This window comes from Ursus maritimus, unplaced genomic scaffold (assembly GCF_017311325.1).
Source record: "Ursus maritimus isolate PB19 unplaced genomic scaffold, ASM1731132v1 scaffold_2, whole genome shotgun sequence".
NCBI lineage: Eukaryota > Metazoa > Chordata > Mammalia > Carnivora > Ursidae > Ursus > Ursus maritimus.
This window is the reverse complement of record NW_024424452.1, coordinates 9,317,086-9,339,620: the sequence shown is the minus strand read 5'-3', so window position 1 is coordinate 9,339,620 and position 22,535 is coordinate 9,317,086. Positions and strand designations below refer to the sequence as shown.

At 50.6% G+C, this 22,535-nt stretch overlaps 2 protein-coding genes across 2 annotated transcripts; both read right to left on the bottom strand.

Annotated features, from left to right (window-relative positions):
- Positions 1–66: 66 nt before the first annotated feature.
- CCL26 (C-C motif chemokine ligand 26) lies at positions 67–4,059 on the bottom strand. The gene is made up of 3 exons (XM_008698540.1): positions 3,860–4,059; positions 3,655–3,769; positions 67–717 (listed from the first exon to the last, which is right to left on the bottom strand). Exons 1-3 carry the CDS (start codon positions 3,930–3,932, stop codon positions 627–629), a joined length of 279 nt encoding a protein of 92 aa, XP_008696762.1. The 5' UTR covers positions 3,933–4,059; the 3' UTR covers positions 67–626.
- A 12,895-nt stretch (positions 4,060–16,954) lies between these two features.
- CCL24 (C-C motif chemokine ligand 24) lies at positions 16,955–19,325 on the bottom strand. Its single transcript, XM_008698539.2, has 3 exons — positions 19,141–19,325; positions 18,784–18,901; positions 16,955–18,045 (listed from the first exon to the last, which is right to left on the bottom strand). Exons 1-3 carry the CDS (start codon positions 19,211–19,213, stop codon positions 17,877–17,879), a joined length of 360 nt encoding a protein of 119 aa, XP_008696761.1. The 5' UTR covers positions 19,214–19,325; the 3' UTR covers positions 16,955–17,876.
- Between the last annotated feature and the right edge of the window lie 3,210 nt (positions 19,326–22,535).

Below are 22,535 nucleotides of genomic sequence, written 5' to 3'. Positions count from 1 at the left end.
CAGACTCCCCACTGAGCGTGGAACCTGGCCCCGGGGGAGGGGGGGCTCAATCTCACGACCCTGAGACCATGACCTGAGCCAAAATCAAGAGTCAGACGCTCAACCGACTGAGCCGCCCAGGTGCCCCAGTATTTATGTTTATTGATTGACACCTTATGAGAAAACAGAGACACCGCACCTCCAGATACAGAGGCATTTTATTCACCCAACACCAACAGGCCATGAGGGGTTGCACAGAATTTAATTTTCCAAGTCACAAACTTACCTCTCTAAATAATGTGAAAACATTTGATGGACATTTTGCCAAAATATATTAAACTCTCCCTTGCTTTTTTTTTTTTTTTTTTGGCACAAGAACATAAGGAAGAATTCCACACCAGTGTTAGTGCAGGGAACCAGCCAAAAATATTGACTCCACTTCTTTGCTTTGAAGAAGACTCAGGTTTTACTGAATAAGAATGTTTAGGAGCAAATCAAATCTTAATGGAGACGTCTTTCTTAAAAGCTCTCTTCCTCTTCAGTCCCACTGAGCCTTCTGCTGAAGAAAGTCTCCAGGTTCCACCAAGGACAGCAGGGTCAAGAGCAGGGTCCAGGTGTCCTTGGGCTTAGAATTCAACAGTTAACGATTACTGCTGTTCTGTGAGTAAAGAAATGTATCTTTGCACCCATTTTTCCTTTGGATGTGCACAGACTTTATGGCCTTTTTTGGTAGTGAATCTGTGGAAAAGAGGAGCTGACAGTCAATACTGAGAACTTTTGCCTCCTGTAGAGATAGAAAGGGGGGCGGGGAGTCAGCCCCTTGACTCACTCTCTCTTGCCTTATTGCACCTGTTACAGTTTCTGCTCCCTCTTCTGGTCCTTGCTTTCCCCTCTGCCCTGTTTTCCACTGGAGCCCATGCTGCCAGGCCCATCTCCCCCAGGAAATAACTTCCAACACCTTTAGTCCAAAGCATGTAACCTGTACCATGCCTCTTAATTCTTTTGTTTTAACATAGAAGCTTTGTGGACATACAATTCACATACCATGCAATTCACTCTTTTAAAGTATATCATTATAATTTAATGGCTTTTAGTAGATCCGCGCATAATGAAAACACCACCACCATCCATTTTAGAACATTAGCCTGACTCCCAGAAGTCTTCAGTATTTTTAATTCATGGAATCATAGCACATCAGGTCTTCAAGCAAAAACGCGAGATCGCAGTCCGTCATGCTGCTCGATTCTTTTTTTTTTTTTTAAAGATTTTATTTTATTTATGTGACAGACAGCCAGCGAGAGAGGGAACACAAGCAGGGGGAGCAGGAGAGGAAGAAGCAGGCTCCCAGAGGAGGAGCCCGATGTGGGGCTTGATCCCAGAACACCGGACTCATGCCCTGAGCCGAAGGCAGACGCTTAACGACTGCACCACCCAGGTGCCCCACGCTGCTCGATTCTTAACCACATTATCATGGGTTGTTTGCCACGGCTGGTTATATAGGATTCTTGCATTCCTTATGACACTATGCACTCCTGAGGAGTGGGGGGTCGTGTTTGACATCCTGAGTGTCCTCCAGCCTCAGATGTGATGAGAGCCTAGGTGGGGGGTGCTCTAGCCTGGAGGGCTACAGAGTATTCACGGGGCTCTCAGGCTGGCCCCGTGCTGGAGAGAAGAGCCAAAAGGATGGGAAAATGGGGGAGAGGCAGGGTTCTGTGAACCTTTGAAATTTCTTTGACAGCACTCCCGTTGAAAGATGGGGATTTCTGTCCCCACCCTTTGAATGAAGGCCAGCCTTAAGGACTGGTCGACCAGTAGATCGCGGCAGAGGTGACACTGTGACCTCATAGGCTAGATCATAGGAGGTTATGCAGCTTTGGCCTGGTTCACGGGCCACTTATCCGGGAGCTTTGAATCAGCTTGTACGGGAGACCACCACTCCAGGTAACCACGCTGCGCAAAAGCCCAAACTGGCCCAACAGAGACACCACACAGAGAGGCCCCGAAGAGAGGCGCCAAGCCGGAACCACCCCGCCCAGCGCTGCTGAAAGTCCCGTCCCACAGAGATCAGAAAGTGATCGTTGTTGTATTAAGCCACTAAGTTCTGGGGTGGTCTGTCATGCAGTGATTGATAACTGATTTGGCCCCTCCCCTCCCCTTTACAAATAAGGAAACTTGACTTGCCCAAGGTCACATAGCTTGTAAGTGACAGAGCCTCCGCTTTGAGCCAAGCGCAGGGCTCTTTGCCAGGTGCTACAGGTTGACATCTTAGAAGCCCCAGAAAGCTTTAAATCAAGACACAAAGGAGAAGACCCAGGGTATGCCCCATCCACAATTAGGCACCTGTGTGTCCCTTTCCTGTTCCTAACTGTCTCAAAACAATGACATCCAGGTCTGCCGCTGGAGTCCCTTCTCCCCGCTTCTGCACCATTCTCCGATGTTCAGGAACCCTGTGTCCTTGGGAGCAGCAACCAGCCCTTCCCTGTGTATTTGCATTTAAAGATTAAAGATTTGCATTTGCCAAACTTGCACGGTGTGCAGACACATTGCCAAAGACTTCGCATGTGATCCTCTCATTTAGTCCTGCCAGGAGCCCTGTGTTCTCTCTCTCACTACCGAAGAGCCCGGCATGACTTGGCTCCTGTCTACCTGTCTGTTTGTCAGCGACATGTTCCTCCCACACACCTGCTGCTCACCACTTTGGAACAAGGCCAATTCCACTTATCCTTTGGGGGTCTCAGTGTACATGTCTCGTCCTCTGGGAGACCCTCCCCCATCCAGTTAGGTCATTGTGTGACTATGATGAAGGGAGGCAGAATATGCCACCCCAAAATGTCACTTTGGCAAAAGGATTATTTTGAGCTAAAGCACTTAAAACAAACAAACAAACAAACCAGCGGGTGCAAGAAGGTTCTGACCTCCTCTTTTTCTCCTGAAAGCAGGAGATAGACTTCCCATGCGAAAGATATCCTTCCTGTACCAGGAGGAAAGAAATATTCCTGTCGCCAGAGATAGGAAGTCAAGGCCAAGAGAATTCTTTATCAACAGACCTTGTTAAGGGGAGTCTTACTATCCCATACAGCCTATCCCATAGATTTTAGTCCCATTTCCACAATCGACCCTCTCTGTTCAAGCTAGCATAAGAGCATTTGGGTTTTGCCACTTCTTTGGTCTTCGTTTTCCTCTGGGAGCTCCCATGTACGTGTAAAAATTTGTGTGCCTTTTCTTGTTTTGTTTTGTTTTGTTTTTCCCTGTTAATCTGTCTTATGTCCATTTCCTTCTCAGGCTCAGCTGGAGCCCCTAAGAGGGCAGAGATAAAGTTCTGCCCCCCCCCACAACGACAGATTCCCTCCTCCTCTCTCTCTTCATTACAGTTGTGATTATCGATTTTGTGCAAACGCCTTTAACAGCCTTTTCTTATGCTAAGATAGAAGATCTAGAAGGGCTGTCTGTTCTCTCTTTTATACCCAACACTTAGCACATTGTTTGGCACATGGTATATGAAAGTTAGGAAACGAAGGCTCCAGGGTCACACTCCTTAGTGGCAGACGCAGGGTGACAACCCAAATTACCAGAGTCCCATCCTGAGCCTCATCCTGGCGCTGTGGGGGTCTAGCCAGCGCCCAGGCACTTACATGTCTGGTGGGGACCCTGAAAGTCCAAACAAGAAATACTTACATCACGGCCTGCTGGGAGCAGCTGTTCCTGGTGAATTTATAGGAACGCACCCACTTCCAGGGAAGGATCTTGCGGCTATACTGGAAGCAGCAGAACTTGGCCACATCACTGCCACCTAAAAAACAGGGAGATTAAGGAGCTGGGAGGTGACCCTTGGCTTCTACTCCCAGCCCGCCCCGGGGAAGGTAGTGGGACACCTCCATACGTGTGGCAATTCCACGATGGACACTCAGGATGAAGATCAGGAGAACAAGAAAGCCGACAGGAAAGCTCTTCATGGTGCTGCAAGCTGGGCCCTTCACAGCTTTCTCCCAAATTCCTCCTGACTCCACCTGACCCCCTTTAATAGGGCTAAGTTGTCCCTGGAGGGAATTCCAGAGAAATTTGTGATTGAGAACAAGGGCAGCTCTTTAGACCCTATAGTGGGGGCGCAACCTGATACCTTTGGAAGAAGATTGGAAAGAAAGGAAATGTCATCTGAGGAAAGGGGAGGAGCCAGCACACCATTGGGAGTTTCTGCCTGGGTGTTTTTGTCCGAACCAATGCTTTGTTGTTTGAAAAGCAATAGCAGAGGAAATGAATAATGGTTCTCCAGAACTGACTTAAAATACCTTAGAACACAATGGATGTCCTCAATTTATTTCTGGCTCTTGACCAAAGCTTTCTTTGCTTCTTAAACACTGCTTATCTCTCTTTTAAAGATTTTATTTATTTATTTGAGAGAGAGAGAGTGAGAGAGAGAGCACGAGAGGGGGTAGGGTGGGGGGGAGGTTTGAGGGAGAAGCAGACTCCCTGTGAGTAGGGGCTCAGTCCTGGGGCTCAATCCTGGGACTCTGGGATCGTGACCTGAGCTGAAGTCAGATGCTCAACCAACCGAGCCACCCAGGTGCCCCAACACTGCTTATCTCTTGATGAGGCATGGGCAGTTTCAGGACAGGAGCATAGGGCAGCCTGGTCTCGACAATGAATGTTCGAGAACAATGCTGTGGCATGTACCCATCCTATCTTCTCAGTGCCACACATCACTTGACCCTTGGTGCCAGAGCAGTTTGGGGACACTTAGAGCTATCTCACTTAGTTTAGAGGGTCCCAAACCTGGCAGAACATCACAATTGCCTAGAGACTGAAAAAAAAAAAAAAGAAAAGAAAAGAAACCACAAGGATATTTCCTGTTCCAGCTTTGTACCTCCTGGGTGAGGCTTTTTGGGATAGACACCCAGGAATCTGTATTTTAGCCAGATATGACTAAAATGGGGAAAGCGTAGTCTAGAGGGGGGCAGTGAATTTCGCCGAGTCTTAGGGAAGGGTAGAGAGGGACTTTCAGATCTGTATTTAACCCCTGATAATGCCCCCAGGGCTTTAAAAATTTGAGTTTAAGGCAAAAATAAAAATTCCACTAGCCATCTAGAACCATAGCATTTTTCAGAGCTAACTGGGACCCTTTATCTTTAATTTTATTTTTTTTAAAGATTTTATTTATTTATTTGACAGAGACAGCCAGCGAGAGAGGGAACACAAGCAGGGGGAGCAGGAGAGGAAGAAGCAGGCTCCTAGCGGAGGAGTCTGATGTGGGGCTCGATCCCAGAACGCCAGGATCACGCCCTGAGCCGAAGGCAGACGCTTAACCGCTGTGCCACCCAGGTGCCCCTAACTGGGACCCTTTAAAACATTACCGACCCCCTCTCCCAACGCCTCAGTCATCCAGACTATTCTGACTATGGTTCTGAACTCACTGTTGACCTTGTCTCAACCTAAGACAGCTCTGACTTTGACAAAATTCTTCTAGGTTCTTTTTAAAATTTAGCTGAAATCTATATTTCCATTGCTTCTAGTCTGTTCAAAAATGCCTGATTTCTCTTCTCTTCTTTTGGAAGGTGAGCAAATGGAGGTTTTGGCAGATTTGAAAACCATTGTTTTAGTTTGGGTTTCCCTAAAACAGGTGCTGAGACAAGGACCACAGCATAAGCAATTTGTGAAGGGGCTAATTCCAGAAGACACCAGTTGGGGAGAGCGGGCAGGAGGTGGGGAAGGGAGGGCACCAACACGGGGGTGGGTGATCAAGCAGGTTACTGCCCCAGGCAGCTGAAGCTTGGTAGCTCTGAGGGACGCGGGGGACCCGTGCAGAACTAACCTGAGTTGGCCCAACTGTGGGGTGAGGAAGTGGGGGTATTAACCCTCCGCCTCCCTTCATGTCGTTGGCTGAGGGCTGCATCCCACATCTCTGTCTTGTTCTAGGAGCAGGTTGAGAGCGCTCTGCTATCAGGGTATAGCCTTCAGGCAGGGCAGGTGTCCTCAATTACAGCCTTTAACTCACAGAAGTGAGTGATAAGGGGATATGAGTGGAGCCCCAATGGCACCTGCTACCATTATTATGTTTGTCCTTGAACCTTCTCTCTTTCAGGATAAGCCTCCTCACCCATGCCTTCAATTTGCCCCACACCATCCTACTGACCATCTTCACACATCAGTTCCTGCTTCCGCAGCTGCAGTGTGCTGGGGGGACACAAAGGTTTCATAAATGGGACACAATAAACACTAACCACAAGGGGCAGATAAAGGGTTGATCAATTGGACTGTAGTTAGAATTTGGAACTTTTATTCATTACAAGGCACCAATAAGAGAGTGAAAAGGTGGGGGGGTTGGGTAGATTTTTGCAATATGTCTATACTAGGTTCAAGAGTGTGTCCCCAAAATTCATGTCAACCCAGAACTTTGGAATGTGATCTTTTTTGGAAAACAGGGTCTTTGCAGGTGTAATTAGTTAAGAGGAGGTCATATTGGATAGGGATGGGCTCTTGTGATATTGTGGTTTATAATAAATACATATTTGGTCTATAACCCTTGGCACACAGCTCCTAAAACCTTTGTAATTTTCTTTCTTTTTTAAAAAATTATTTTAGAGAGAGAGAGTGAGGGGCAGAGGGAGAGAGAGAGTCTTAAGCAGACTCCTCTCTGAGTGCAGAGACCGACACAGGATTCAATCCCACCACCCTGAGATCACCACCTAAGCTGAAACCAAGAGTCAGCTGCTCAGCCGATTGAGCCACCAGGTGCCCCAAACCCGTGTAATTTTCTAAGCTGGGAGAGCAATGGGAGCATCTTTTGTTTCTAATATTTGGTCGTTTGTCCTCAGTTCTTGAAATAGCTCCAGAGCAATAAAGACGAAAGGAGCATCTTTTTACACATAACCAGCCCCTTCCAACCACACTTGTGTTGATGTTAACGTGGTCATTTTTGAACAGCCCCAGGATAAAACCACAGGGAGGGAGCTCGTTACCAGGGGAAGCAGCCAGGTGATTGGAGGAGTGAAACTTTCAGCCCCACCCCCCAATCTCTGGGGAGGAGAGAGGGGCTGGAGGTTGAATTAATCCCCAGTGGCCAATGACTTAATTAATTATGCCTACATAATGAAGCCTCCCCCCAAAATCCCCAAAGGACAGGGCTTAGAGGGCTTCTGGGTTGGTGAACACAGGGAGGTGCTGGGAGAGTGGGGCACCCACTCCCACCCAGAGGGCTTGGAAGCTCAGCTCCCTTCCCCATACCTTACCCTCTGCATCTCTCCCATCAAGCTGTTCCTGGGTTTGATCCTTTAGGATAAATTGGTAATCTAGTGAATAAATCCAGTTTTCCTGAGTTCTGTGAGCTGCTCCAGCAAATTACCAACCCTAAGGAGGGGATCACGGGAACCTCCAATCGACCACTGGCAGGTCAGAAGCACAGGTGACCGACCTGGACTTGGAACTGGCCACTGAAGCAGGGAGGGGCGGCCTGGTAGGGCTGAGCCCCTCACCTGTGGGATCTGATGCAATCCCCCGGTAGATAGCGTCAGGATTGAGTTACATTGCAGGATGCCCAGCTGGTGTCCGAGAATTGCTGGGGGTGAGGAAAACCCACATGGGGCGTCGGAAGCGAAGCCTTGAGAGTGGAGTGTTGTAGTGAGTAGACATAAAACAGAAGAGTTGTTTCCCTTCCAGCTCTTAATCCAGTGACTGATGTCCTTATAAGAAGGCCATGTGAAGAGACACAGAGACACTCAGGGAGGGAGAAGGCCATGCAAGGACAGAGGCAGAGACTGGTGTGATACAAACACTAGCCAGGAGCGCCAAGGAGTGCCGGGAGCCACCACACGCTAGGAAGAGGGGAGGAAGGATTCTTCCCTAGAGCCTTTGGAGGGAGCACGGCCCTGCCGACACCTCGATTCCAGACATCCAGCCTCTAGCACCACGAGAGGACAAACATCGTTGTTTTAAGCCACCCAGTTTGGGGTAATTTGTTACGGAGGATCTAAGAAACTAATAAAACATGTATCCGGGGCTAGAATTCAGAATATAAAAAGAAACTATACATCCCCCCCCTCCAAAAAAAAGCCTGAAACTTGAACACTCTATGAAGGAGGAAACCCAAATGATGAATGAGAGAGGCCTGATTCTATTAGACCTTAGAGAAATGCAAATTTAAACCACAATATGGTAGTCCTCACGTACCCACCAGAATGGCTAACGTGAAGAAGATGGAAAATACCAAGAGCCAGTGAGGACATGGCCCCCGGAAACATACCACGGTGGGAATGGCAAGCAATGGGTGGTATTTACTAACGTCGAATGTACATATTCTCTGTGATCAGGCACTTCCACTCCTAGGAATATAAATATACTGATCAGAAATGTGTACGTGTGTTTGCCAAAAGACATTGTTCATAATAACCCCAAACTGGAAGTTACGCAAATATCTGTCAACGGTAGAATGGAAATGAATTGTGGCATATTAACATCATCCACCGTATAACAATGAGAATGGGCTATAATTACATGTATGATGTTGAGGAAAAGAAGCCAGATAGGAAGGGGCGCCTGGGTGGCACAGAGGTTAAGCGTCTGCCTTCGGCTCAGGGCGTGATCCCGGCGTTCTGGGATCGAGCCCCACATCAGGCTCCTCCGCTATGAGCCTGCTTCTTCCTCTCCCACTCCCCCTGCTTGTGTTCCCTCTCTCTCTGGCCGTCTCTATCTCTGTCAAATAAATAAATAAAATCTTTAAAAAAAAAGAAGAAGAAGAAGAAGAAGAAGCCAGATAGGAAAGAAAAATACTGCAGGATCCCATGTGCATAAAGTTCCCAACCATCAGAGCAAACCCGTAATGATGGCAGTCAGAATGGTGGTTACCTTTGGGAAATAGCAAGGGGAAGAGAGGCCCAAGGGGAGCTCTGTGGGGGGCTGATACACTCTGCTCCTTGGTCAGGGCACTGGTGTACCTTTTCATCTCGTGACAGTTCATTGAGCTGTTCTCTACGGATTTATGTGCTTTTCTGGATTATGCATATGATATTTCAATACATTAGTGAAGGAGAAGGAAATGATACGGTGGATAAATTAGTGAATCCTGGTTCCTGCTCTGTTCCCCCCAGCCTCTTCCCTATGGCTGAAGTCCGTGCCCCCTACCCTCCAGCCTGGTGGCTGGGCTCTGGCCATGTGTGTATGGCTCTCTCAGAACCGTCAATTCCGCATGGTTCCCAGGGTGTAGACTGTAATCTGCATTCCCAACTACTCTGGACACGCTTCCAGAATCAGGCCTGCTGTTTTGTTGTCACTCTTCTGGCTTGTGTCTCTAGGCCCATCTTCCTTAGCTGAGTTGCTCTCCCTGGTTCCCTTCATTATAGACTGAATTGTGTCCCCTGATCCCCAACGTAACTGTATTTGGAGATAAGACCTTTCAAGGGGTAATTAAGGTCAAGGGTAGGGCCCTGAGTCAATAGGATCGGGGTCCTTATAAGAAGAGGGAGAGATGCCAGGGATGTGTGCACACAGAGAAAAAGGCCATTTGGAGGCACAGCGAAGAGGTGGCCACCTGCACACCAAGAAAAGAAGCCTTGGGAGAAACCAGCCCCGCTGATACCTTGATCTTGGCCCTTGCAGCCTCCAGAACTGTAAGAAATAGATGTCTGTTGTTTAAAAACGCCTATCTGTGGTATTCCGTTATGGCAGCCTGAGCTGACTGGGTTCTCCCAGAAGCAGATCCTGAGCAAGGATTTGAGCGCAAACATGGTATTTTGGAGATCACAAGAAATGCCAGCAGAGGTGCAGAGGACTCAGGCAGAGAAGGGAAAGCAGCCAGTGAAGAAAGGGCGCCTTATAGAGCGGGTTCCCGCTGCCGGCATCAGGGCTCGATCCCGCTGGAGACGTGTAGATGCGAGCCGAGTCACCGCGGCCGAGCTTGGGAGCTGGCACATGCACCCTCCACGGCCCAGGGGCACTGACCTTGGGTACTTGGACCTCAGGTGCAGGACCCAGGCACATGTGGATGGAGGACGGAGGGGATGGGGGAACAGAAGGGTGGGTGCCGAGGGGATGTGGGCTGGGCACTGCCAGTACCCACTACATGTGGACTTAGGGTTGCAACGGAATATTCTTTTGCTGGGGGCGGAACGCCCCATGCTGTGTCTGCATAGACTTCACCCTCCGCGTCTCTGATCCGTGTCACCTATTCGGGGAAGCCTTCCTCCACCCTTCCTTCCTCTGGCTCCACATTGCGCAGAGTTGAATAGCAGATGGCACTTCCCACACCCATCAGCTTACCTGGCTGCCTCCCTTCTTGGATGGTGCGTTCTCTCCATTCATTTCTTCACTGACTCATTCATTCAACAGATTTTTTTTAAAAGATTTTATTTTTTTATGAGCGAGAGAGAGAGAGAGTGTGTGTGTGTGAGAGAGAGAGAGAAAGCGCACAGCAGGGGGGAGGGGCAGAGGGAGAGGCAGGTTCCCTGCTGAGCAGGGAGCCCGACGGGGACTCGATCCCAGGCCCCTGGGATCATGACCTGAGCTGGAGGCAGGCGGTTCACCAACTGAGCCACCCAGGCGTCCCGACAGGCGATTTTTTTTGTTCTCCGCACTGTCCTAGATGCTGAGATCCAGAGGCAGACGAGACAGATGTGGTCCCTGCTGTGTATGTTTTAGTGGAGGGAGTAGACCTCAAGCAGAAAACAATTACCCAATAAATTATGATTTATACCTGGGGCGTGTACTTCGAAGGAGAAGCATAGCTCGGAGCTTCAGGAGTGTACATTGAGGGAATCTGAATGCAGCCAAGGGGTCAGAAGGGTCTTCCTTTAAAGAAAGTGACCTTTGCACTTAGCCTTGAAGGACAACGTGCGGGTTACTCTCCATTTGCACCCCTACCTCACCCCTGCAACTCATCATCAAGGAGCCCGGAAGGATTCTTGCTTGTCTTCACAAGCTTTTGGCACAGAGTCTGTAATCCATTTATGTAACAAGCGTTTGCTGGGTTTACACCAGGCACCCAGGTACTGCCCGCAGCTCCGCAGATACATGGTGGACAAACGAGACCAAAGTTGAGTGAAACGGAAATGCACCCTCTGTTGATGGTCCTGGACATCAGAGAGAGGCCAGAAGGGGGCCCAGGGTGAGTGGAGGGGTTTCCCAGAGCTGGGCAGCTGTAGGCACCATCCTAGTTTGGGTTTGATAGACGCAGAGTGAAGTCAAGCAAAGACAAACACGGTCCCCGGAATCGGAAAAGACAAACCTGTTTCCGTTGGTGTCTTATCAGTTACTCCATTTAACCCCAGAGCAGTCCCGTGAGGGAGGTTTTATTATGCCAACGCTCTTCATCCAGGGGACTTGAGATTCCAAGAGGGCAGGTAATTTGTTCAAGGTCACACACCTAGCAAGGGGGAGAGCCACGTTTCAAAGGCAGGTCTGTCTCACGCCTGTTCCCTCCTCTGCCTTGGAGCGTCTTAGGGTCCTGGCCCCTGCCCCCCCCCCCGAGAAAGGGACTCAAGGTTAGCTTGCTCCAGACTCTGTCCTGGAGCCAAAACCACCCTGCAATTAAGGGAAACTATCAAAGCCAAGGGCAAATAATGGCTGGGTAGGTAAGGTGCAACACCTGTCCAGGCTGCCAGAGCCGGCCGGCTCTCAAAGAGCTGATATGAAAAGGGAAATGCAATCAGTCCCATGAGTCACAGTGTCTTAAAAACATCAAAGCAAACGTGGCTTTACTTGGGGAAGGCAGCTCTTCCTCATTCTGAGGCCCACGAGAAGTTTCTCCTGGTGACCCTCTCCTGGGCGCTCTTGTGACCAGGCCATAACCACAGCGTCTGCCCAGACGTGTGTATTCTGTAGGGCTTTCACTGCTCAGCAGTTGGAAAGCCAGGAAAATGATGTGATTTCTAGAGAAAAACAGTAACAGGATATCTTTTCTTGGAACCAGAAAACACAGAGGCCAAAAAGACATGATCTGACCATGGCAAAGCAGCAGCGGCAAAGCTGCAGATGGGACTGGGTGGGAGCTAAGGAGGAGGGGGAGCTGGAGGGCGGGGGGGGGGGGGGCGCAAGGCTGAGCATTCAGGGGGTCCTCTCGCTGTCCTGTGTGTGCTGAGCCCGTGAACCCACCCCACAGGAGAAGGAAATCTTGGAGTCAGAACAAAGGTGTTTCCTGGAAACAGACAGACCTGTCATTCTGGGACGTTAGATAACTCTCAATAGAGAGGTTCAACCCAGAGAAACAAAGCCGTAGAATTCTGTGGAACAAATAGCTTCGCAAGATCGAATAGCAGATTCCAGCACTTCCGACGGCAAAACATCTCCCTCTGCCAAACCAGTCTCCTCTTTCTAAGAAGGAAGTGGGGTTAGGGAAGAAGACAGAAGACGGAGAAGCTGCCTTTTCGGAGGAACCAATCTGCTGGAGGCAGGGACAGCCGGGCAGGGACTGCCGTCATCACCGTCGAGAAGCACTGTCCTCTCAGCAGATGCATGGAGACTTGCTGAGCCCAGTAGGAAGGCTGGCTGGTTGGGAGAGAAGAAAACTCAGCGGGGTAGAGAGGAAAGAGTGGTAGGAGGGGAGGGGATGGAGGGCAGGGGTGAAGCTCAGAAAGTTCAAAGGCTTTGAACAAATATAAGACATAATGACATCCCCACCTTTATTTTTCCACTGCAGCCGACACCTGAAAAGCAGAAGCAACTGAAACCATATAAAGTCATATTAGTCTTAGGTGTATATACATTTATGTATATATTGTGAAATGATCACGCTAATAAGTTAATCTCGGTCCCGACACATAGTTACAATTCTTTCCTTGTGCTAAGAACTTTATACTCCCTTAGTGACTTCCAAATATGCCATATGGTCTCATTAACTCCAGTTCCCGTGGTGTATATGGGATCCGCAGGACTTACTCGGCTTATAACCGAAAGTCTGTACCTTTTGATCACCCACACTCATTTCCCGCGCCTGCCCCACCTGCCTCTGGTGGCCACCCATCCATTCTTTGTATCTGTGAGTTCATTTTTTCCCCCAAAAGATTCCACAGTTTGGCTCTTGTGGACATGGCTGCTGTGAACGTTGGGGTGCAGGTGCCCCTTCTTTTCACTACGTCTGTATCTTTGGGGTAAATACCTGGTAGCGCAATTGCTGGGTCATAGGGTAGCTCTATTTTTAAGGTCTTGAGAAGCCTCCAGACTGTTTTGCAGAGCGGCTGCACCAGCTTGCATTCCCACCAGCAGTGTAGGAGGGCTCCCCTTTCTCCGCATCCTCACCAACACTTGTTTCCTGTCTTGTCAATTTTGGCCATTCTGACTGGCGTGAGGTGGTATCTCGTTGTGGTTCTGATCTGTATTTCCCTGATGGCTGGTGATGCTGAACATTTTTTCATGTGCCTGTGTGGTGATGGGCGCTGCGTGTTATACACAACTAATGAGTCGTTGAACACTACGTCAAAATCTAATGATGTACTATGTGTTGCCTAATTGAACATAAAAAGATTCCACGTATCAAGGAGATCATACAGTATTTGTCTCTTCCTGCCTAACTTGCTCCACCTTGCCTAGGGCCCTCAAGGTCCGTTCACATTTTCACAAACGGCGGGATTTTTTATGGCTGTAGTATGTTCCATTGCATATATAGAATCACCTTTTCTTTATCCACCCATCCATCCGTGGACACTTAAGTGGCGTCCATATCTTGGCCCTTGTGATTAGGGCTGCAGTGGACATGGGGACGTGCATATCTTTTCAAGTTAGTGTTTTCCTTTCCTTTGGACGAGTACCCAGAGGTGAAATTGCTGGACCATATGGAAGTTCTATTTTTAATTCTCTGAGGGGCTGCCATACTGTGTTCCACAGTGGGTGCACCGATGTGGGCAACTTTTTAAAAGACTGCAGATTTCCCGGCCGCATTCCAGCAAGAGTCTGAGTCACTGGGTGTGGGGTGGGGCCCAGGAATCTGTATTTAAAGGTTCGCAGCTGATTCGAAGCCCAGTCAGGATGGAGAACGGCTGTTAGGTATCTCGTTCTCTCTCCCACCCCTTGGCCTCAAGGACTCAAGTGCTCCCTTCCTGTTCTGCTCTTGGGTTACGATAGAACCTTTTGACATACCAGCTGTGTGCTGAGGAAAGAGCTTAGCACTCACTATTTTTTTTTAAGATTTTATTTATTTATTTGACAGAGAGAGAGACAGCCAGAGAGAGAGGGAACACAAGCAGGGGGAGTGGGGGAGGAAGAAGCAGGCTCCCAGCAGAGCAGGAAGCCCAATGTGGGGCTCGATCCCGGGACCCTAGGATCACGCCCTGAGCCGAAGGCAGACGCTTAACAACTGAGCCACCCAGGTGCCCCTGCACTCACTTTTAATGAATCATACGACAGGTTTTGCTGGAGGTGGGGTGCTCTCCCAAACGCAGGTCAACTTTGCCCTAACATGGCCACAAACTGAACCCAGGTCCTCCCTGACCAGCTCCTAGCACACTCTCCAGCTCTGGAATGTCTCCTTCCCAAGAGAGCTTGAGAAAGAGTGTGGGTGACTCGGTGTCATTGTGCTGGTGGCCTGTGCAGAAGCAGGGCAGGAGGGTATCATGTCATCACGTAAGACTGGCCATCAATAGAGCACATGGGGGGCTCAGCTGGTTGAGTGACCCTGTCTTGATTTTGGCTCAGGTCATGATCTCATGGTCGTGGGATCAAGCCCCTTGTGGGGCTCTGAGCTCAGCAGGGAGTCTGCTTGAAGATTCTGTTCTTCTGCCACTCCCCCTCTCAAATAAATAAATAAATCGTAAAAAAACAGAAACAAAAACAAAAACTGGCCATCCATGTTCATGGTTCACATTCTGGAGAAAGGCCAGACAAAGGCAGGGCAAGACTTCTGGTGGGCAGTTCAAGTGGCCCAGTGGCCATCATCTTGACCAGTGCCTTCTTTCTCCAGACACATTTAAAGGCCAACAGCAAAGAACACCTGGGTGGCTCAGTTGGTTAAGCATCTGCCTTCAGCTTAGGTCATGATCCCAGGATCCTGGGATTGAGTCCTACATCGGGCTCCCTGCTTGGTGGGGAGCCTGCTTCTCCCTCTGTCTGCCACTCCCCTGTGCTCTCTCTCTCTCTCTGACAAATAAATAAATAAAATCTTTAAAAAAAAAAAAAGAAGGCCACCAGACAAATGAGACAGGGGGAAGCAGGGCCATAGGGCCTGCTGGAATGGCCATGGAAGTGTCAGCCAGAGGTGAAGGGGACTAAGAGGTACAAACTTCCAGCCATCGAGTAAATGAGTCCTGAGGATGTAACGTACAGCGTGGGAATCTTGTAATGACTTTGTATGGTGACAGTAACTAGACTTACTGTGGGGACCATACCATAATATATAAACATATCAGATCACTCTGATGTACACCTGAAACTAACAGAGTATTAAATGTCACTTAAACTTCAATTAAAAATAAAAAGTGTCAGCCTGATGCCCTGACCCCAGCAAGACCAGTGTCATCCTCTCTGCCCCCCAGCTGGGCTTTATTTATTGAGCCTCTACTATGTGCCGGGCATTGAGCTAAGTGGTTCCCATGTATCCATGCCTTACTGAGTCCTCACAGTCAACCATGAGAAAAACCCTTCTCTTGTGTCCATTTTACAGATGTGCAAAGTGAGGCCAGACTATACAAGTTCCTTGTGGAAATAAACAAAGACCACCGAGAGGAAGACAGACACGTTTTTCTTTCAGAGCTTGCTACAGCAGGAGAGGCAGCCACTCTCGCTTGTGTTTGGCAGAGACTCACAGACAGGCCAGGGATTGGGGGAGCCCCAGAGTGGACGAAAGGGGAAGCACAGGCATGTTTCAGTTGGAGATGGTTGGCACGGAGAAACAAACATCTTGTGTGTTTGATTTGGGAATATAGTTGGCTCTCTGGTTGGTCCTGAGTTGGAAAAGGGGGGGGGAATAGGAAGCTGGCATCTCCAACCAAGTCTTGATGGTTCTGGGCTGCTTGCTGCCAGGACCGTGGGTCAGAGTTCTGTTGTCATCCACGGTCTGGCCATTGTCTATCTGCATTTCGGTCTCTCGTCCCTGAATGCTCCAGCTCTCTTCCATCCCTACAGATACGCTCTTCCCGCCAGAGTGAAATCTTGGTCACCTTCCAGATGCCAACTCTGTGCTAAGGATTTCTGCAGGCGCCCCTCGACACACACCAGAACGTCCCCTCCTTTGAACTGCGAGCGCTGCTCCGGTCCGCTTCTAAGTGGAGTTATAAGAACCTCGAGAGCAGCTATACAGTGAATGCCTCTGGCTACGCCTTCGGTGGGCTCTGCATGCAGTCCGAAGGCTTGTTTGGAGCCATGGAGAGCTGCTCTGCTCCCCCTCCCCACAGCTGGCAGTGACCCACAGAGCTGGGTCTCACATCACCTTTCGGAGGGTTCAGCTCTAATTGCTCTCTGACTGATGATGCTCCCTTGCTGGCTACCTTCCTTTGCCTTGCGTCACCTCCCCATTCTCTTGAGGTTACTCCCTGTACCTCCCGCACATAATCTGGGCACTCGAATCTTTGTTTCGGGGTCTGCTTCCAGGGAAAACCCCAAGTGGAAAGGGCTTATTGTCCCCATTTTACAGATGAGGGAAACTGAGGCTCAGAGAACTTAAGTGACACATGTCAAGGTCATGCAGCTGACAAGCTAGGATTGGTACTAAACTGCTCTTGATTTGTGTGTGTGTGTGTGTGTGTGTGTGTGTGTGTGTGTGTGTGTGTTATTTTTCTCCCTAATTCTCGAAGCCAGAGGCCGTCTTTTTCATTTCATGGCCTTGTGCAATAATGCGCTTGGTTGAAAATTTTTTTAAAAATTTGATTGAATCCAGCTGTGCATGAATGTTTTACAAAGTTCACAACAGGACTCCCAAGAGCAGGCCAAGACTTCTCCTAGGCTGCCCCGGGCTCAGGCTGTCTTTATTCGCTTCGATGGGTAACTCGGGATGCTCTCTGGGCCACACACTCCATTGCTCACACCCCAACCCTGTCTCTCCAGGAAGAGAACAGGCAAGACACAATCACCTTCAAAAGGACATCACATTTTACTTGGACTGTTATTTGAGAAGAGAGTGTTTCCACGCTCATGACATCTACATCACTGGTATCTCATACATAGGGAAAAAACAAACAAACCCTGGAATCCCTCTTCCTCCCCCCAGCCCCCACTCTGTCTTCCCATCTCCCAAATGTAGGGAAAGACCAGTCTTAAAGGCACAGGTCTTCGTCCCCAAAGCAGCCCGGAGCAGGCCCGGCCACAAAGCGGACCGCCTCCTCCAAACCCTATCTTCCCAAAGGAATGAAACTATCCAGGCTGGCCCCTCATCCTGATCCTCCAGCTCCATTTCATTACCAAAAACAATGAGTCCCTAAAAACTTCATTAAGCAGAGCCCATGAGATTCGGGCAAGGAAGGGCGGGATCTGGCAGCATGCGGCAACGGAGCCCTGAATTTTCTCGGATTTTTATTCATCCGGGATTCTGGAAGTGGGACAAGCTGGGGGCATCGGCAATGTGATGACGAGCTGCAGCTGTTGCCAGGTGCCCAGACCCAGACAGACAGGCAGACAGCACATAGGGTCCCACCGCAAGCCCAGAGGACCCACAGAAGCCAGCCATAGGCTAAGCTTTTCGGTGCCACCTGAGTGTGTCTGGAGGTTGGGCCTCATGCACCTGGGTTCTGATGGAGCCTGGGAAGCAGAGAAGGGCCAGTGCCAGTTCAGGAGGAGGACAAATGGCTGCCACCCCTTTCCTTCCAGAATCTTCTTCTCCAGCTCAGGGAAGGTAAGGGACCCAGGACGCTTGGAGCAGTTGCTCAGCCCCCCAGAGCAGGCCTCCCCTGCCTTGGGTTTTGTTTTATAGACTGATGTTAGGAAACAGGGAACATTCGCTCTCCCCCTCTCACTGCTGGTTCACGGGCCCCAGGTGGAGGGCTGGGCGGTGGTTAGATGGAGGTGGTGTTGGCAGGGCTCCCCTGCACAGGGGCTTTGGTGCTCATTGCCCTGACAGTAGGGGATGCCTTCTTCTGCCTGGCATCCACCAGCTTCGTGATCTTCTGGACCCAGGGCTGCTTGGGGTCGCCACAGAACTTCTGGCCCTTCCTGGTGGTGAAGCTGTGGGAAGGGTGACAAGGGCACACTTGAGAGGTGGCAGGGACCTCAGACCACTTCCCCAGAGGAGGAGGTGGGTGTGGAGGCCTGCAAGCTGCTGCCTGGGGGCCTCCTAGCAAGGTCCTGACACATGGTCTTCCACCCGCATGTCTGCATCTCTGCGCATACTCGGCAACCTCCCTGTCTGATTGGGGGGAGGGGGGCGGCCCTGTCTTCTAGTAATGCTGGATCTGAACAGAGAGACCCAATCTCTACCCACAGGGAGGAGAGGAGAAAATGCACTGAAACCCCCCAGGAAAAAAGGCAGATGCCTCCAGTTGACATGCCATGCAGGGAAAGGTGACATAGATGCCGCAGCAGGGAGGGGGCGGTGGGCTGCCCTCTGCCAAGCCAGCTCTGAGCTAGGGGGTGCCAGGCTAGGGAGCCGACTCTAGTGCCAGGAGGCAAAATAGCTCATGATACCAAGGTCACATTTCTACAGCAGGCCGCTCTTACAGAGTGAGCTCCCATTTGCTGCCTTGTGGGAGAGGAAGCTATGAAGTTATTTGGAGTCCCAGTGACCTTGAGCCTCAGTTGTTCTCTGTCAAATGGGAATAATCCTATCGCTCACACAATGGTCTGGGGGGTTAGTTAAGATCATGTTATACGTCCCCAAACAGTGCCTAGCATATGTAATGAGCCTGGAGGCTCATCTGTCCTTGCCCCTTCCTGCCAGGCGTCCAGGGAGAGGGAGATACTCACATCACTCCTGCCATAGGGCAGACGCTCGCACTGGACAGCTGGTAGCTAGCCACTCGCTTCTCGGGAACTGTCTTGGAAATGAAGGACATGCAGCAGGAAGAGGGGATGGACACAGAGCCTAAAAGACGGGAGAGAGGAGAACCGTGTTCTTTCCCAGCCTGCCCGAGACCCTGGGCTTTGGGGATGGAGCACGTCCCCTACACTAACATGTCCAGCCCAGTCCCTGCACAGCTGCTCCTCAGGATTCCCCTCCAGACCCAGCCTGGTTAGTCCTCCCCGCTCCGCTGTGCCGTCCCCGCAGTGCTCTTGGCATGACTGTCCCGCCTGAGAGTGCTGGGCTGAGGTTGGAGGTCTTACCTGCAGGGTCAAGGTGGTGGGCACACAGGGTCAGGAGCAGGAGGCTAGCCCCAAGGGTCGCAAGGCCTGCCATATCCTGGAGATGGAGTTCAGGACCTAGAGCTGGGGTTGCAGGAGGAGAGGGCCAGGTTCCTTTCAGACCACCCCAACCTCCCTCTGCCTCTTATAAGGGCAGTTGGGAGGAGACACGCTCTGATAGGGCCTCCCCCCACCCCCTCCAGCCTGCCTTGAGCTCCTCGAGGCCTATGAATTCTGCCAAGGGGAAGTTGTTGCCTAGCTGAGTCAGGGGTTATGTGGTGTATTCTAACAAAGGCTGGGGGAGGAGAGGGCTGCCCCACCCAACTGAAGTGCAGAAGCTTTGGATGCAGTCAGAAGGCTGATGAGGATTCTTGGCGTGCGGTTCGTTCCCTGTTTGATCCTGGATAAGTCACTCCCTTACCTGAGCTCTAGTTTCTTCAGCTGAAAATGGGTAAAGTCACCCTATGTTCTTCCATTCATTCATTCATTCATTCATTCACCAGGTCTTTCGGGGGTGGGCAGAGAGAGAGGGAAAGAGAGAATCTCAAGCAGCTTCCACACCCAGCGGGAAGCCCGATGCGGGGCTCGATCTCAAGACGCTGAGATCATGACCTGAGCCGAAACCAAGAGCCGGATGCTCAGCGGACCGAGCCCCCCAGGTGCATTCCCCTGAGTTGACGTTCACCAGCTCTTATTAGGCTCTGTGGTCTGTGCCAGGCTTCCGGTGGGGAGACAGATAGGCGAGCAAGTGTGTGTAATAAGCCATTACAGGTGCTGACCGAGTGGACATGGAGCAGAACAGATGCTCTCCTTGTTCATATGCCCTTGCACCCCTTCACCTTGGTCACACACACTGGCTTTTGGTGGCCTTGCATTTCTAGGGCCCGAGCTGCCGGAGCCGCCTAGCCGCGGCAGGCTCTGTGAAAGTTGGGAAGTACCTAGAAACCTACATCCTCGGGGCAGCCCTTGGCATAGGTCTGCTGGAGGGACACAGACTCCAGATGCAGCATGACCTACACTGCTTCCTGAGATCCCGACCGGGTCAAGCCAGTTTCCCTCCACTGACCCCCTTCCCTTCGGATCCTGCTTCCTCTCTGCCCTGTTGATTTCCCCTAGAAGCATTGCCTAATGAAGCACTTGCCCGTGAATCCTTCTTCCAGGGTCAGTTCTGAGGCTCCCAACCCGAGACAAGGGGTGTAGGTGGGAAGGGGGGAACATTGAAGGAACTGGCCAGCTCTGCTGGCAGGAAAATGGGGGATGCACTTGATGCTGACGGCTGTGCTGAGGTTTGGACAGTCAGGAAACTGGTAGCCACAGGAGGGCTTTGTAGGTCATAATGAGCAGTGCTGTTCTTAGGGACTGAGGTGACCTTGACAGACAGAGAGGAATATGGCACCCACTTCACTCTGCCCCCCATTCCAGGATCCCAGGCTGGGACCCCATATTTGGACCTTTGTCATTGCTGCTTGCATTCCCAGCCCCTCCCTCCAATGTTCTCCATTCCACTTCTCTTGGAAATAAATCCTCGGCTTTCACTGGCTTCCCTGCTCTGGCCACCCAGGGCACACAGCAACACACCCATGGAGGAGCACAGTGTCACACGTCACCCAGATGACAGCCAGTTGTGTGTCTGTGTCTCCCATGGGACCGTGAACACCCAGATCGATGTCCCATTTCCACGCCCACCAGTTCCCAAGCAGATCACCTATCACATGGCCAGTATTTGTAGAATGAATATATGATGGACCAACTCTGAGTCGCTCTCCTCTGGACCAAGGACTCCCATGTGATCTCTGCCCAGCATGACTGGGATCGGCGTGGACACAGGGGAGCAGTAGGCAGGTCCTCTGATGGGGGCGAGGCCAGCGGCACCTGCTCTCTTCATTGCCCATCTTCAGGGAGTGGAAAATACTGAAGTGTCCCACTCAACTCTTCACCAGCTTTGCACCTTCCTCTCAGCAGCCAGCTGTGACCACCCTCACCTGGCAGAGTATGGGGGACATTAAAGGAGATGCCCTTTCTACACGCAGGGACTTCCCGTGATTCCATCTTAGGACATCCGTTTGAAGGTGTGCTTCTCAACAATCCAGTTGGGACTTTTTGACGCAGGGGGTGCTGGGACAGAGTGCGGCAGGAGCAGGAAGACATCAGGCAGAAGCAGTATGCAGGAGAAGAACAAGGACAGGGCTGAACAGGGGAGGAAGCCTGTGCTGTCCTCATGTTGCAACCAAGTGAGTGGCATGGCAGAAGGTCATTGGGTGGGAGGGTTTGGGTGGGGTGTTTCCCTCCGGTTAGGAACATCCTTTAGAGATCAAGGCCCCTTCTTTCTTTTCTTTTCTTTTTTCTTCTTTCTTTCTTTCTTTCTTTCTTTCTTTCTTTCTTTCTTCTTTCTTTCACAGAGAGCACGAGCATGCTGGGTGGTGGAGGCGCAGAGGGAGAAGGAGAGAACCTCAAGCCAACTTCCTGCTGAGCTTGGAGCCCACGCAGGGCTCTATCCCATGACCCTGAAATCATGACCTCAGCTGAAATCAAGAGTTGGACACTTAACTGACTGAGCTACCCAGATGCCCCATTTTTCCCCCCAAAGCCCTTTAAAAAAAAAAGCCAAGTCTTGGGTGAAAGCAAAAGAGAAGCAGAATAGAAAGGGAGGATTCAAATAGAAAGAAGAGGTGGGGGAGGAGAGGAAGGGAGAAAGGAGAGGAGAAGGGGGAGGGAGAGGGAGACGGGAAGAGGAGGGCCAGACAGCAGCAGGACAGACAGAGCAGACTTGGGGGAAGGAGGTGAAGAGGAAAAAGGAGAAAGAAGGGGGGCCCTGTGAAGTGCTCTGAACCCCGGGCTCCAGCTCAGACTCTGCCCCTTGCCCACCATGGTTTCTCCATCTGAGAAGTGGGATGTGGCCGGATCTGCGTTTCCCCTAGTGTGGCAGCCACATTACCATGTGATACAGAAACGGGCATATTTTACTTTAATTTAAATATGTCTTATTATGGTGACCCTCTATGATAAGGGGTTTTACATTTATGGTAGTGATATAAGATTGAGTGATATAAGATATAAGTTGAGGAGGGAGGAGGAGGTTGGAGGCTAAGTGGGCAGCTGGGAGGAGTAGAACAGGGGAGTGAGCAGGGAGCAGTGGTCCTGCCCGGAACGGCAGCAAGGGCGGCTGCCCTGGTTGCCTCTCTTGGGTGAGTTGCCCCAAGAACAATGATGTCACACCAAACCCAAAGCAGCCAATGGACAGTAGCCAAGGGGGTGAGGGGACTCCAAGACACATTCTAGTGAGAAACGACTGGAAGAAGTGGGCTGTTAGCTTGGACAAGAAATGACTTCAAATACTCGAAGACATGTCCCAGAAAGGGACAGTTGGCCTCAATGGC

Bases quoted from the DNA above. Each gene is read 5' to 3' on its own strand.
- CCL26 (XM_008698540.1), bottom strand. From the start codon at position 3,932: ATGAAGAGCTTTCCTGTCGGCTTTCTTGTTCTCCTGATCTTCATCCTG. The intron at 3,770-3,859 runs GTATGGAGGTGT...CCTGTTTTTTAG, and splicing joins CCATCGTGGAATTGCCACAC to GTGGCAGTGATGTGGCCAAG. The intron at 718-3,654 runs GTAAGTATTTCT...TCTTTTCCACAG, and splicing joins TGCTCCCAGCAGGCCGTGAT to ATTCACTACCAAAAAAGGCC.
- CCL24 (XM_008698539.2), bottom strand. From the start codon at position 19,213: ATGGCAGGCCTTGCGACCCTTGGGGCTAGCCTCCTGCTCCTGACCCTG. The intron at 18,902-19,140 runs GTAAGACCTCCA...CCCGTCTTTTAG, and splicing joins CCACCACCTTGACCCTGCAG to GCTCTGTGTCCATCCCCTCT. The intron at 18,046-18,783 runs GTGAGTATCTCC...CCCTTCCCACAG, and splicing joins TGCCCTATGGCAGGAGTGAT to CTTCACCACCAGGAAGGGCC.